Source organism: Notolepis coatsorum (genome assembly GCF_963971535.1).
Source record: "Notolepis coatsorum genome assembly, chromosome: 14".
In the NCBI taxonomy this organism is placed as follows: Eukaryota; Metazoa; Chordata; class Actinopteri; order Aulopiformes; family Paralepididae; genus Notolepis; species Notolepis coatsorum.
In genome coordinates, this window is record NC_140178.1 from 67613960 (window position 1) to 67629582 (window position 15623).

The window sequence follows — 15623 nt, forward strand, 5'->3', positions numbered from 1 at the left end:
TTTGGCAAATGTTCAATGCTAGATGTCAACTTCTATCATGGTTTCTCCCTCTTTCTCTTCCCCTCTCTCCTATCTTCCAGATGGGCATGTCGCCGTCGAGAATGCCCCAGGCTCCAGGCATGATGGGCGGTCATGCTAACAGCATGGTGGGCCAGCCAGGCAACCAGGGCCAGTTCCCCTTGGCAGGCGGCGGAGCCATGACCCTGAATGTAGGCCTGGGCCAGCAGCCCAATGCCCAGGTCACTGTCTCACAGGTGAGACGAACACTACTACACACTACTGCTAGCGAATGGGACTTGGCTATACATACCGTTTGGGTGGGTGGACTGGTATGTACATTGCGTGCGTGGGGAGTGTTAACTGTGCATCTCTCTCTCCCCTGCAGCAGCAGAACTCTAACCTCCCCCTGAATGCACTGGGTTCCCTGGGCCCTCAGCTGCCCTGTGGCCCCGTAGTCCAACCTCCGCTCCGCGCCACCCCTCCTCCACCCAACGCCCCCGCTAACCTGCAGCAGCTCCAGCAGCAGCACCACGTGCCCCCGCAGCCCCAGGTTCAGCCCTCCGCCCCCGCCTCTACAGGTGGACCTTCCTCGACCCCGACCCATGTCCCCAGCGGCCTCCCTGGCCCACCCTCGGCCTTGGGCACGCCGCCCGCCCCCTCTCAGCCACTCACGCCCCTGCAGCCCCAGCCTGAGCCGCCTGGCCAGGTGCAGCAGCCCACCTCCGTGCAGCCGCAACACCCCAGCACACCGGTGAGACTCCAGAAACACGCGCTTTCTTCACTGCTCCAAACAAACCTTTTCCTCTAAAGCAGAGACCATTACTTTTTCATATTTACATGTACCTATTTATTTACCATATTATTTATTTATAAATATTATTGCATATTTACCAAAGAGGTTATGTTTTCACCCCCTTTGGTCTATCCGTTTGTCTGTAAACAGGATATTTGGTGTGCACATTCATGACACCAAGAGTAAGAAACCTATTGATTTTGGTGACCACCTGTCCTTTCCGCTAGCGACACCATCAGGCCAAACTGAAAGGTTATGACTCGATTAACTGATCATTCATGACCCTTAGAGGAAGATAGTTTTCCCCCTATTTCTTACTTGCTGTGTGGCATCTAGGGACCAACATCTTTAGATGTATTGTTTACATATATGATAGGCCAAACCATCTGACCACCAGAATATCTGAAACTGAACAGGAATTGATGTGTTACTTGTGAACGCTTGGCTCAATTTGCACCAAACTTGACAAATATAGTGAGGAGCCCTGTGAAAATGTTAGTCATTGGTGGCGCTATTCTCACAAAACTCAAAAACATGAGCTTGTCTGATCATGATGACATTTGATGTGTGTTCTCCCATTGTGATGTCTGCTGATGGTATCAATATGTATTATTTTGATAGTTGATGCCCAAACTGTAAGACCCCCAGATCCAATCCAAGAAAACATGTAACCAGTCAAATTAGTGTGAAAGTCGTGGCAAAGTGGGTAGATTGTTGCGTCTTGGAGAACATCTGCACTGTACAGAGCGCATCCTTCTAGTTATGTACCTTGGAGAACATCTGCACTGTACAGGGTGCATCCTTCTAGTTATGTACCTTGGAGAACATCTGCACTGTACAGAGTGCATCCTTCTAGTTATGTACCTTGGAGAACATCTGCACTGTACAGAGTGCATCCTTCTAGTTATGTACCTTGGAGAACATCTGCACTGTACAGAGTGCATCCTTCTAGTTATGTACCTTGGAGAACATCTGCACTGTACAGGGTGCATCCTTCTAGTTATGTACCTTGGAGAACATCTGCACTGTACAGAGTGCATCCTTCTAGTTATGTACCTTGGAAAACATCTGCACTGTACAGAGTGCATCCTTCTAGTTATGTACCTTGGAGAACATCTGCACTGTACAGGGTGCATCCTTCTAGTTATGTACCTTGGAAAACATCTGCACTGTACAGGGTGCATCCTTCTAGTTATGTACATTTCCTGTTCTGTTGATGTGTGTCTCTATCACACATAATTCTTATTTCCTGAATAAGTACGTACGGTCCATTGTAGACAGACTTTGAACAAAATAGTTAACAGGATCACAGACTGACTACTGCAGATCTAATTGAGTATCCCTACTCTAAAGGACACCATATTAAAGAATAATTCTCCCGATTTATTGATCAGAAATAATGCTGTATGTATATATAATGTTTATCAACATTCCTACTTCCTAGTCGTTTCATAAGCTAGTGTGTTGCTGCCCAGTGCAGCACTTTGTATATGACCTGGTGCTTAACGCGTCTCCTCTCCTCCTGAAGCTCTCCCAGTCAGCGGCCAGTATAGACAACCGGGTGCCCACCCCCGGGTCTGTGGCGGAGCTCAGCTCTCAGCAGGCCCTGCCGGACCTCGGTGGCTCTGAGGCCAAACCTGAGCTGAAAGAGGACGACGACGACTGCAGCTCTGGGAAGAAGCAGGTGGACATAAAGATGGAGGTACGGACATTATATTAATCGTTAGGGCTGGGTATTGACCATCATTATCATCAAGGTATCGGTGGAAAACAATTAATACCACCTGGTATTGAAAAATGTTGAGTCAAACAATCTATCGGCGTTATTGTATTCAACATGACTTGAATGACAAATCAACACAAAGCTCTTTGGGTACACGTTGCCTGTTAGCTATTGCCTCAGAGCCAGAGCGCATGCCCTCACCAGGAAGCAGTTTTACTACCTGCATCATGAATGAATGAATTTGATTTGTATAGCGCTTTTCCAAACAAAGTTACAAAGTGCTTTACAGACATGTTAAAAACAGCAAACGGCAAAGGCAAAAAAATAAAGAGACAAAAAACATTTCAAACAGTATTTGTTGTCAGATTGATGAAACGGTTTAAGCAATCAGAGCTGACCTAAACCCATAACCTTAGGAAAAACATTTAATATACATGTCTTTTTAAAAGTGACTTAAAAGAGGACACTGACTCTGCTAGCCTAAGATCCAAGGGCAAGGTGTTCCAGAGCATGGGTGACCGGGCTAGTTTTGTAAGGAACCAGGAGGGCCTTATCCACGTATCTGAGGCAGCGTTCCGGAATATGGGGTTCCAACAAGTCCACAATGTAGCTGGCCAGTCCATGTAGGGCTTAAGTAATCAATAAAACCTTAAAATCAATTCTGTAGCTCACAGGCAGCCAGTGTAAAGCAGCCAGGATGGGTATTATATGGTTGCGTTTTCTTGTGTTGGTGAGAAGTTGTGCCGCAGAGTTCTGCACCATCTGGAGACGTGATATGGCTTTTTTGTTGATGCCTGAATAGAGGGAGTTACAATAATCTAATCGCGAAGAAATGAAAGCATGTATGACTGTTTCAAGGTCTGCAGAGGACAAAGAATATTTAATTTTGGCGATGTTCCTGGTCTGGTAGTAGCAGGACTTAATTACTTTCGTAACTTGGGTGTTGAAGGATATGTGTGGGTCAGAGAATACGCCAAGGTTGCGGGCTGAGCGTCAGACATTTGAGGCTAAGGTGCCAAGTTCTGAAAGGAGGGAGGGAGTGGGTGGAATTTGGGGGGCCGAATATGATTATTTAAGATTTAGCTTTGTTTAGTTGCAGGCCATTCCTTGATGTCCGAGAAACAAGCTAGTAGGCGGGGTAGGGCTGGGCGATATGGAAAAAAATCATATCGCGATAACGATATGATAATGTTATCATATTTCTCGATATCGATAATTATCGAATTGTTATAAGTATTAAAAAAATAAATAAAAAATTAACAACAGATGTATGTTTATTTTGCAGCAATTCTTTGTCATTGCCGCCATCTTTAGTGTTACATCCCCTCACACTCCAGTTCTCAGGCTGCAGCTGGTTTAAAAGCTAAAGTAAACCGGCTTCTCTGCTGGCTGTGGCTCCAGGGGAGTTGAACAGTTCTGGCTCTGCTAGTTTATTTTCGATATTTTGGCGCAAACACATGTGCACCGTGACTCGTGACTGGAGTCTAGTTCTGCTAGCACACATAGCCTACTGTGTACAGACGGTTTCAAACTGTATTTTAAATTAGAAAGCAAACAAAATAAATGGACAAGAGAAAAATAAATCTCAATTTGGTCAGTATTGTCATTTGGACAAGCAAAGCCATTACTTTAAGTTGCAGGTAAGAAAGACATGTCTGTCCACTGTCTCTGGTTTTAAAACTGCCGGTCAAAAAAAAAAAAAAAAACGTTTTTTTTTTTTTTTTTTTTTTTTGATATTCGATATCAATTATTAAAATATATCGCGATATTTATCGTTATCGTTATATCGCCCAGCCCTAAGGCGGGGTACGCTTCCTGCGACAACCATGCCCAAATGACTGAAAAAGTACTGTTATAGTATCAGTGCTGAATAGAAGGTATCCGTATTGGTATTGAAAATGTTCAAACAATACCCAGCCCTATTCGAATTTGGTGGAGTATTTTTCAGGGCTGTTAACTTACATAGTGTTATATTTTTCTCCGCCAATTCTGAGCTCATTCTTTGAGTCGGTATCAAGTGTTATACCTTTTATGATTCAGGGGAACCTACCCTTTATTTTCTGGTGCAGTGTAAAGTCCCCACCATCACACATTACATTTGTGTGAGCATACAACAAAAATTACTCTCCACTCGCTAGTTGCACCCTACTTACAATTCATTATGAATTGAAAATGGGGGACCCTGGTGTAAACAAGACGAAAGTCTTTCTCTGGTCTGTATCCCCATAACAATTGTGTGTATTGAGCCTTACTGTATTCTACCCATTCTACAATCTGTTAATAAAAGCACTGTGCAATCCATTCTTTGTGGATCCCGCCTCTAGTGTTTTGTTGAATAACTCTATAGTTTACCAGGGAATTTTTGTTTTTAAAACATGGACAATTCTATTTAGGTGTTTTGAACCTCCATGTGATTTGGTGCAAATACACATTTTCCTCCGTGAGTGACGGCCATTTATTTGGATATTGTTCTGGGCGTTTTTTAGCAGACATGTGAAAATCGTATCCAAATAGCATAGTTACACACATCAACAGGTGATTTTCATTCAAGCTGCACAATAAGTTGTATAGTTGTCCACCTCAAACCATAGCTTCAAACTAGGGCTGGGCGATTAAACGATAACTATCGCGATAAATTATTTCATCGAAATAAACATGAAACGTGGTCGCAAAGTTTCGATATATCGATTTTCCAAGCTTGGATATGAGCACACGCACTAACAACCAATCAGTGAAGGAGATGGCCGAGAGCGAAGGAGACCCGCGCTGCACCTCTGGGTAGTAAACAAGGCTGGCTAGGATCATTAGCTTGCACGGCGCTATTTTATAGTTTACGAGTGTGTGTGTGGCGTGAATTCTGACGCCACGGTTATAGTAGTGTGGGGTATACGGTGGACGTCGTTGCAATGTATTGGGGCGGAACAGTATTTTAGGGATATTTAGTACATTGGAAACATGGCTGGCTAGGATAATTAGCTTGCACGGCACAATTTTATAGTTTGGCTGGCTAGGATAATTAGCTTGCACGGCGCTATTTTATAGTTTACGTGCCGAGTGTGTGTGTGGCGTGAATTCTGACGCCACGGTTATAGTAGTGTGGGGTATACGGTGGACGTTGTTGCAATGTATTGGGGCGGAACGGAGTATTTTAGGGATATTTAGTACATTGTCATGGGATACACTGCTTGCTCTGGCTAACTGCTAACGTGCGCGGACTGATGACGACATCAACTCGAGACATTCGCAGCAGCAAAACAAGTCTATTAATAGCCCGTCCATCGGCGCCGGGCATAAGTTAATTAAACTTGACAGACATTATATCGACGATAATTATCGATATTGAGTTATATGAAAATAATTTTATAATTTTATCGCGATAACGTTTTTTGGCCATATCGCCCAGCCCTACTTCAAACGCATCAAATCCATTCCGATATCACATTTTAATGCAAATATTGTCCGATAATATCGGACATCCCTAGTTAGCAGCTAACTTGAAATAACTACTTGGTGTCAGAATACAGTTAGTGGATAGTAAAGCTACTACTAAAGTCTGGAAAAGGAATAGGTTTGTAACTGATAACTGATGATGGTTAGGTTTAGGCAAGAACTAACATCGAGGCTAGCTGTATGGCAAAACGTTCCCACAAGGCTTTGAGTGTTTACACCAACATACCGCTGCACCACTGGTGTTGCCCCTATGATTAGTATAATGATTTCACATTCACCAGTGCATCAAATTGTGGCCATTCATCAAATCCGAGGGGGGGGGGGGGGGGTTTATGTCTCCAAATGAGTACTTTTGTGTTTGCAATTCATCTCTTGACCACATATGACCGTAGGACATTTGGCTTACTCTCTGTGTCCCAAAAGCAGGACGAGGACACCAAACCCCCGATGGTGAAGAAGGAGCCAGACGGGGCGGAGCCAAAGCAGGAGCCAATGGAGACGGAGGACAAGAAGCCGGACATCAAGGCAGAACCCAAAGAGGAGGACGATACCAACAGCACGTCAACCACCTCCCCCACTCAGAACCGCAAGAAAAGTAAGGATGCAGACTGCTGATTCCAGGGTTAGGAAATGTTTATGGTGTGATCAAGTCTTTACCCATTCATCATAATTAACTGTTTGCAAAGTAAAGTAATGACTGACCTAAATATTTCAGATTGCTTAGCTACTCTCTTTAGGCACTACTTCTTGGGGGAGTAATTTCTGCAAATGAAGAATTAACCGTTAAGGGTGCGGCAGTAGCTCAAGAGGTAATTTGAAGGTTCCCGGTTAGATTCCAGCTCCTCCTGGAAGCGCGTCGAAGTGTCCATGAGCAAGGCACTTAACCCCTAACTGCTCCCGATGAGCATATTGGCACCTTGCATGGTTGCCTCCGTCATCGTTTTGTGAATGTGAGGTATACGCTGTAAAGCATTTTGGATAAAAGCACTATATAAATGCCGCCATTTAGCTAAGCAGTGCCAGGTCACATAGGATATTTTATTAGCATAATTAACCTTGCCATACGCCTCTGTGGACAGATACCGACCGTTTCAGTGGTTGGTATTAAACGTGATTCTTGCCTCCCTCCAGTCTTCAAGCCAGAGGAGCTGAGACAGGCCCTGATGCCCACACTAGAGGCGCTCTACAGACAAGACCCAGAGTCACTGCCCTTCAGACAGCCTGTAGACCCCATGCTGCTGGGCATTCCTGTGAGTGGACGTCCTCTCTCTCACTCACTCACTCACTCACTCACTGAACAGCACAGGAAGTCCTTCATTCCGACAGCCATCAGACTTTATAATGCATCACTGAGCACAGGGTGACAGTTACCATCTTCCTGGACTTTTACTTTTAAAACAACACTGTGCAATATTACACTTACTGTAGACTTTTGTATATTTTACAATATTCAATATTACACTTACTGTACACCTCTGTATATTTTATTGTATATTTTACAATATTACTTACTGTACACTTACTGTAGACTTCTGTATATTTTACTGTATATTTTATATAAAAAAAAAATGTATAAACATAACATAGGAAATGTATATCCCGGAGCTGGGTATTCTTAGGCTTAATTTATTCTTCGTTCGTGACTTGGTTTGTCTCCCTAAATGTTTACCGTTTACCGTGAGCGATTTCTAGTGCCAAATTTTCCTCGGGATGAATAAAGTATTTCTATTCTATTCTATACTCTTCCCCCCCCAGGACTACTTTGACATAGTGAAGAACCCTATAGACCTGTCCACTATCAAGAGGAAGCTGGACACGGGACAGTACCAGGAGCCCTGGCAGTACGTTGACGACATCTGGGTCATGTTCAACAACGCCTGGGTCTACAACCGCAAGACGTCCCGCGTCTACAAGTACTGCACCAAGCTGGCCGAGGTGTTCGAGGCCGAGATCGACTCCGTCATGCAGGGTCTGGGCTACTGCTGTGGCAGGAAGGTGAGACAGGAGGGGGGTTGGTTCATGCAGGGTCTGGGCCAGGGTTTCCGTTAGAATTTTTTTTTGCCGGTCTGAGTGTCCGGTAGATTTCAATCTACCGGACAAATGGGATCAATTCCGGTCAGAGTTTATTGAGCTTAAAAACAATTGATAGGCCTATATAAAGAATGACATCCTCAAGGCATTTATAATATTTTAACTTAAAACTAGGCTACTTTTGCATATATACAGTCATTAATATATTCCAAATAAAATAAGTCCCTCGAGACTTCGTGCTGCTGCCGACTTGAGGTGTCGGTGGGCAGTCTGCCCGACATTAATAAACAGCAGTCTGTTATAATCACATTTTTATGAGCTAACGAATTCCGTTATATTGGACATTTGTATTAATTATATCAAGCGAAGAACTGAGAAATTTGGCAGAGAGAGACGGCAACATTATCGTGGGTTTGCGTGATGTATATCTCCACCTCCCAACGACTTGGTGCTGGTCATAATGTCCGGTGAAAATAATTCCCTCTAAGCACAATTTGATTATTTGAATTGTATTAAAATAGGCTAAAATTAAATAGCCTATGCGATGAACGAAACAATCATTACATTTGTTTCATCGTTGCTTCACCAAGCAGGTCTAATAATGACAACGATGTTGTCAGCGGGAGCTTGGTGCTAGATTTGCGAGTGCATGCAGCTGCAGAGCAGCAGTGTTTTCAGGTTTGGTCTGGGGACCGCTCAGCAGCGCCCCCCACCCAACAGCTGAATTGCCAATGGCTGAATTGGAGTACTGCACTGTGCGGGCACAGCTCTCTGGGACTGCGGCTCTGCAGCTGCATGCTTCTCGCAAATTTAGCACCAAGCTCCCGCTGACAACATCGTTGTCATTATTAGACCTGCTTGGTGAAGCAACGATGAAACAAATGTAATGATTGTTTCGTTCATCGCATAGGCTATTTAATTTTAGCCTATTTTAATACAATTCAAATAATCAAATTGTGCTTAGAGGGAATTATTTTCACCGGACATTATGACCGGAGAGATTAAATATGTCGGACTTCAACAGATTTTGCCGGTCAAATACCGGTAAAACCCTGGTCTGGGCTACTGCTGTGGCAGGAAGGCGAGACAGGAGGGGGGTTGGTTGCAGGGTCTGGGCTACTGCTGTGGCAGGAAGGTGAGACAGGAGGGGGGTTGGTTGCAGGGTCTGGGCTACTGCTGTGGCAGGAAGGTGAGACAGGAGGGGGGTTGGTTGCAGGGTCTGGGCTACTGCTGTGGCAGGAAGGTGAGACAGGAGGGGGGTTGGTTGCAGGGTCTGGGCTACTGCTGTGGCAGGAAGGTGAGACAGGAGGGGGGTTGGTTCATGCAGGGTCTGGGCTACTGCTGTTAATTGTTGACTAACAACGATACATTGTCATTGATACAAATACAAAACCTAATCAACACATCTATAAATATGCCTACTTTCTTTCTTGTACATGAATAAAAAATAAAACAAGCAAAATGTTGAGCAAATACTCATATATACCCATAAAATAATAAGAAATGTATACGTAATATGTAGAACAAATCACTGAAAATAATGTCCTGATTAAGACCTTTTATAATTGAAATGTTGATCTATATATGAACAAACCACATTCATGCCTCCGTAGATTACTACTGGCTAGGGCTGTCACTAACGATTATTTTATTGATTAATCTGTTGATTATTTTATCGATTAGTCGACCAGAAGAATCAACATAATATATAATGAATTAGTGTATGTATTGTGTGTTATCTATCCACTTCACGCTATGGTATTGCTTGTGCCAGCACAGGAGATACGATTCAAATGTATTTTTGATATATAGGCTATATACATATTTAAATCAATATCTTCATTTTGAATAAAATAGGCTCAGGAATCAGGATTGTTAAAGCTAATTAGCCTAATCCATTCAAAAAAGAGTAGCCTATAGTAAATGTACACACACACACACAAGAGAGAGGGAGAATATTTTATAGCAGACTTAATAATATTTATTATAATCAACTATCCAGTTAGTTTTTATAGTGTAACTTTTGGCTACTTTATTGATCATCATCATTGAACGTACAGAGAGAAAGAGAGAGACGGGCTCAGCCCCCCGAGCGCAATGACCAGGAAGCGAATTGGCATAATAGTTTGGTCAAGAACCAAAATTCCATGACCATTCTCTGGCTAAGATGTTTTGATGATTGATTTGACTTCTATGGACCTTTTATTAAATATTTAGCACCCGTGTCCCTCCCAAAAATCCCGGCATTTTTTGTCAGATGGCCAAATCCAAAATACCTGCTGACGCCATCTTGAAAAATTAACTTTTGATCCAGAGCACCTAGAATCATGTATGAACACACTTTTTTGTGTAAGTAAACCATGACAATTCCAATTCTGACATCAGTTTGACTCTATGACATCAATTTGACCCAGAAATCCAAGATGGCCACCATCTAGTAGAGCGAAAATTTTACTTTTAATGTCAAAACCAATTTTACCATGGTACTGCTGTACTTTAAACAAACTACCTTCATAAGGATCTCAGCAAAATAATTTATGAATGTACAGTATGACAAGATAACTAATTATACTTCAAAATACACTCTTAAATAGCTGTAACTTGAACAGGTTAACAATGAAACCACTTGTCATGATCAGTCCGAATCAGAGCATTCTGCCTCACTAGATTCTGAATCATCAGATTCCAATGAATCACCCCTCCTCCAACATCATCATCTCCCTTCTCATCATCATCCTCCTCACTCTCCTCTTCCTCACTTTCTTCAGCTGGCCCTGGTGCAGGTAGATGTGTTGGGAGAGCAGCTTGTGTGTGGCAGACAGGGCGACAGCGACCACCCACCAGCTCCCAGCCATGTTCGAGTGGCGAAGGGTGATGCTTCAGGGAGGCATGGCGCACTACTAGATATGCCAAGTAGTTGGCACGGAGGCAGTGTTGGCGTAGGCTATCTGCATCTGGAGGGAGATGGATGAATGATTTGTTCTTCATTCTCTTCCACTTTGTGGCACGGGCCTCAGCCATGGTGCTACTCTTCTTGTCGTGTGAACTCGAACAGCTCCTCTAGCACCTCCTCCTCAAGGTCAAGGCTATCTCCACACCGTGAGAGCAGCCGTCGTGCCATAGGGCTCTTTGCCACCTTGTCATACACCCACAACTTACCCTTGCCATAGAAGCCTGAGTTGGCATCACAGCCTGTAATACAGTGTAGCTGCACAATACAATCTGCCATCTCCTCAGTAACACCCCACCCCCACCTCTTTCCTCCACGGGAACACTTACTTTTTGCAACATGCACCTGTTCTCCCAATCCCTCTGGTACCCCTCCCCCCACGGGAACTCAACCTTTCTCACAGAATATGGACACTCATATTATTCTTGAACGTAAACACACGCATGCACGCACACACACATGCACGCACGTACGCACACACACACACACTCGCAGTCTGTTGAAGAAGAAGGCCTGGATGAGCGAGGTCAACAGGAGTTCTTCATGTCAAGGAATGGCGAGATGGCGTTGTCCAAGATACCTTTTGAAACAGAAGGCTGAGCACAAGCTCAGAACATCAAAATAACTCCTAAAAGAAACGGCTTTCGAACACAACACAAGGGTTAACAAACCCCAAACACAGGGCTACAATGACTATATTAGCTAACTAGTTGTTGCTAGCTAGCTAGCTATTGGGAAAGTTGGTAGCACCAGTGCTATCAGTGGAAAGGTTAGTCTGAAGCCCTGCCCAAACACCAAATCTTACCTTCCCATTCAAAAGTTACATTTTTCGCTCTACTGTCTCTATCTACATTTTTGCTCTACTGGATGGTGGCCATCTTGGATTTCTGGGTCAAATTGATGTCATAGAGTCAAACTGATGTCAGAATTGGAATCGTCATGGTTGACTTACACAAAAAAGTGTATTCATACATGATTCTAGGTGCTCTAGAAAAAGAGTTAATTTTTCAAGATGGCGTCAGCAGGTATTTTGGATTTGGCCATCTGACAAAAAATTCCGGGTTTTTGGGAGGGACACAGGGGCTAAATATTTTATAAAAGGTCCATAGAAGTCAAATCAATCATCAAAACATCTTAGCCAGAGAATGGTCACGGAATTTTGGTTCTTGACCCAACTATAATGACGAAAAAATACAGAAAGCCCAAAAAGAAATAGAATAGAAAATAAACAGTGCAACTCGCAATAGGAGTTGTCACTGGCTACTGTAGAACGCAGGGCTGAAGAGCTAGATGTCATAGCTTCTCAAATTGAAGGTGGGGGCATCGGGCTCAGCCCCTCCCTTCCAGCTGGAGTTGACTTGAAACACAGAAGTTATCAAATGCGAGCGAAACGTGCACTGTCGAGTCCTGGCTCTAGGCAGAATCACGAATAGTGATTAGAAGTGATTATGAGAAGTCATTTATATTTTGAATGTGATTCATTCGATTACATGTTGTGCATGTTGTGACCTTGAAAGTCTGCCATTTCCACCCCAAAAGGCATACAATAACAACAATGCGTCGATCGTGAATATGCAAATCGACATGAATCGTGACAGCCCTACTACTGGCTCAATGTGGAGATGTTAATATGAAGTTGATCTGAAGAACCGTGCCTCTAGATTACTACTGGCCACGTAGAGATGTTAATATGAAGTTGAACTGAACAACCGTGCCTCTAGATTACTACTGGCCATGTAGAGATGTTAATATGAAGTTGAACTTTTTCTGTCCCACAGTATGAGTTCTCCCCTCAGACACTGTGTTGCTATGGCAAGCAGCTGTGCACCATATCCAGGGATGGTACTTACTACAGCTACCAGAACAGGTAAGACTGGATGCTGACTGGGGGTTTAAGATGGGCCAACGGGTGAGGTGAGAGTTGATGAGGACTGACGAAGCTACTGCACTGTGTCACAGATAAAAACTGAGCTCTGGATGCTGGCATACAACCTACATTGGAGCCTTAAGGGCTTTATTCACCCGATATTTCTCATAGAAGAACGTCACAGAAGGCATGATGTGGTGTATATTGCGTCTTAGTTTAATATGCATGATATGAGCTCGTCTTAACCCTCACAAGAATTAACAGGTCCCACAAGCGGCTCCAATCCACCCCCTGCTGCTCAGAATCTGCCACTGCACTCCAGTAGCCATTCCGATGCAGCGCAGTTCCATTAATTGCAGTCATTCCCAGCTTAAACGCAGTGAAGCTCATCGACATGATGAACCACTTGTGGCAGAAAGTCGGCACTTAATGGCCGCCCCAGAACACGAAACAAGTTCTAAGAGAGGCAAAATTGGAATATTTTTCCCTATGTGCCTGTATGGACCATGTTACTTCTCAGTCACGGTAGGAGATTCGCCCTCTAAAGTTAAAGTGAACTTCATATATTCGTGTGAAGTAGTCTGTAACCCTAGAGTGGTACTCATATTCTTCCTATAGATACTCTATATATACTCTATACATACTCTATACTCACCCTGAACCAGCTCTACATGCTAACCCTGAACCAGCTCTACATGCTAACCCTGAACCAGCTCTACATGCTAACCCTGAACCAGCTCTATACATGCTAACCCTGAACCAGCTCTATAGATGCTAACCCTGAACCAGCTCTATAGATACTAACCCTGAACCAGCTCTATAGATACTAACCCTGAACCAGCTCTATAGATACTAACCCTGAACCAGCTCTATACATACTAACCCTGAACCAGCTCTATAGATACTAACCCTGAACCAGCTCTATAGATACTAACCCTGAACCAGCTCTATAGATACTAACCCTGAACCAGCTCTATACATACTAACCCTGAACCAGCTCTACATGCTAACCCTGAACCAGCTCTATAGATACTAACCCTGAACCAGCTCTATACATACTAACCCTGAACCAGCTCTATACATACTAACCCTGAACCAGCTCTATACATACTAACCCTGAACCAGCTCTATACATACTAACCCTGAACCAGCTCTACATGCTAACCCTGAACCAGCTCTATAGATACTAACCCTGAACCAGCTCTATACATACTAACCCTGAACCAGCTCTATAGATACTAACCCTGAACCAGCTCTATACATACTAACCCTGAACCAGCTCTACATGCTAACCCTGAACCAGCTCTATACATGCTAACCCTGAACCAGCTCTATAGATACTAACCCTGAACCAGCTCTATACATGCTAACCCTGAACCAGCTCTATACATGCTAACCCTGAACCAGCTCTATAGATACTAACCCTGAACCAGCTCTATACATACTAACCCTGAACCAGCTCTATACATGCTAACCCTGAACCAGCTCTACATGCTAACCCTGAACCAGCTCTATACATACTAACCCTGAACCAGCTCTATAGATACTAACCCTGAACCAGCTCTATAGATACTAACCCTGAACCAGCTCTATACATACTAACCCTGAACCAGCTCTATACATACTAACCCTGAACCAGCTCTACATGCTAACCCTGAACCAGCTCTATACATACTAACCCTGAACCAGCTCTATAGATACTAACCCTGAACCAGCTCTATACATACTAACCCTGAACCAGCTCTATACATGCTAACCCTGAACCAGCTCTATACATGCTAACCCTGAACCAGCTCTATACATACTAACCCTGAACCAGCTCTATACATACTAACCCTGAACCAGCTCTATACATACTAACCCTGAACCAGCTCTATACATACTAACCCTGAACCAGCTCTATACATACTAACCCTGAACCAGCTCTATACATACTAACCCTGAACCAGCTCTATAGATACTAACCCTGAACCAGCTCTATAGATACTAACCCTGAACCAGCTCTATAGATGCTAACCCTGAACCAGCTCTATACATACTAACCCTGAACCAGCTCTATAGATACTAACCCTGAACCAGCTCTATAGATACTAACCCTGAACCAGCTCTATACATACTAACCCTGAACCAGCTCTATAGATACTAACCCTGAACCAGCTCTATAGATACTAACCCTGAACCAGCTCTATAGATACTAACCCTGAACCAGCTCTATAGATACTAACCCTGAACCAGCTCTATACATACTAACCCTGAACCAGCTCTATACATGCTAACCCTGAACCAGCTCTATACATGCTAACCCTGAACCAGCTCTATACATACTAACCCTGAACCAGCTCTATACATACTAACCCTGAACCAGCTCTATAGATACTAACCCTGAACCAGCTCTATACATGTACATACTAACCCTGAACCAGCTCTATACATACTAACCCTGAACCAGCTCTATACATGTACATACTAACCCTGAACCAGCTCTATACATACTAACCCTGAACCAGCTCTATAGATACTAAGCCCTAAACCTGCACGATTACACAACTCTCCCCCCCCGGTATGATCAAACCATTCATTCACAATGCATATTGCTGATGATGAGTTTAATGGCTGTAGTAAAACTGTCTTGTGAAGACGACGGGAGTAATTTGGATCCCAGCATGCAATTTACAACCTCTTGTATTCGCACAGTTGCTATTATCAAGCGCTCCTTTATTGTTGACATTAATTTAGCTGTCATGTCATTAACTTATAGTAATGTAGCATTCTAGCATGGTTTCTTTTTCTTCTTCCATTTCCAAGCCAG

General features: G+C 43.5%; 1 protein-coding gene across 2 annotated transcripts in view; it reads left to right on the forward strand.

The window, feature by feature from the left end:
- The window catches only part of crebbpb (CREB binding lysine acetyltransferase b), a 202247-nt gene that overhangs the window by 174633 nt on the left and 11991 nt on the right, over window positions 1-15623 (forward strand). The window contains exons 13-19 of one of the 2 annotated variants that reach the window (XM_084329454.1): window positions 81-254; window positions 386-751; window positions 2322-2495; window positions 6390-6561; window positions 7098-7216; window positions 7722-7961; window positions 12726-12814. In XM_084329454.1, the coding sequence (XP_084185580.1) occupies window positions 81-254; window positions 386-751; window positions 2322-2495; window positions 6390-6561; window positions 7098-7216; window positions 7722-7961; window positions 12726-12814 (1334 nt within the window). The remainder of the gene's footprint in view (window positions 1-80; window positions 255-385; window positions 752-2321; window positions 2496-6389; window positions 6562-7097; window positions 7217-7721; window positions 7962-12725; window positions 12815-15623) is intronic. The other variant, XM_084329455.1, reaches the window with a different exon arrangement.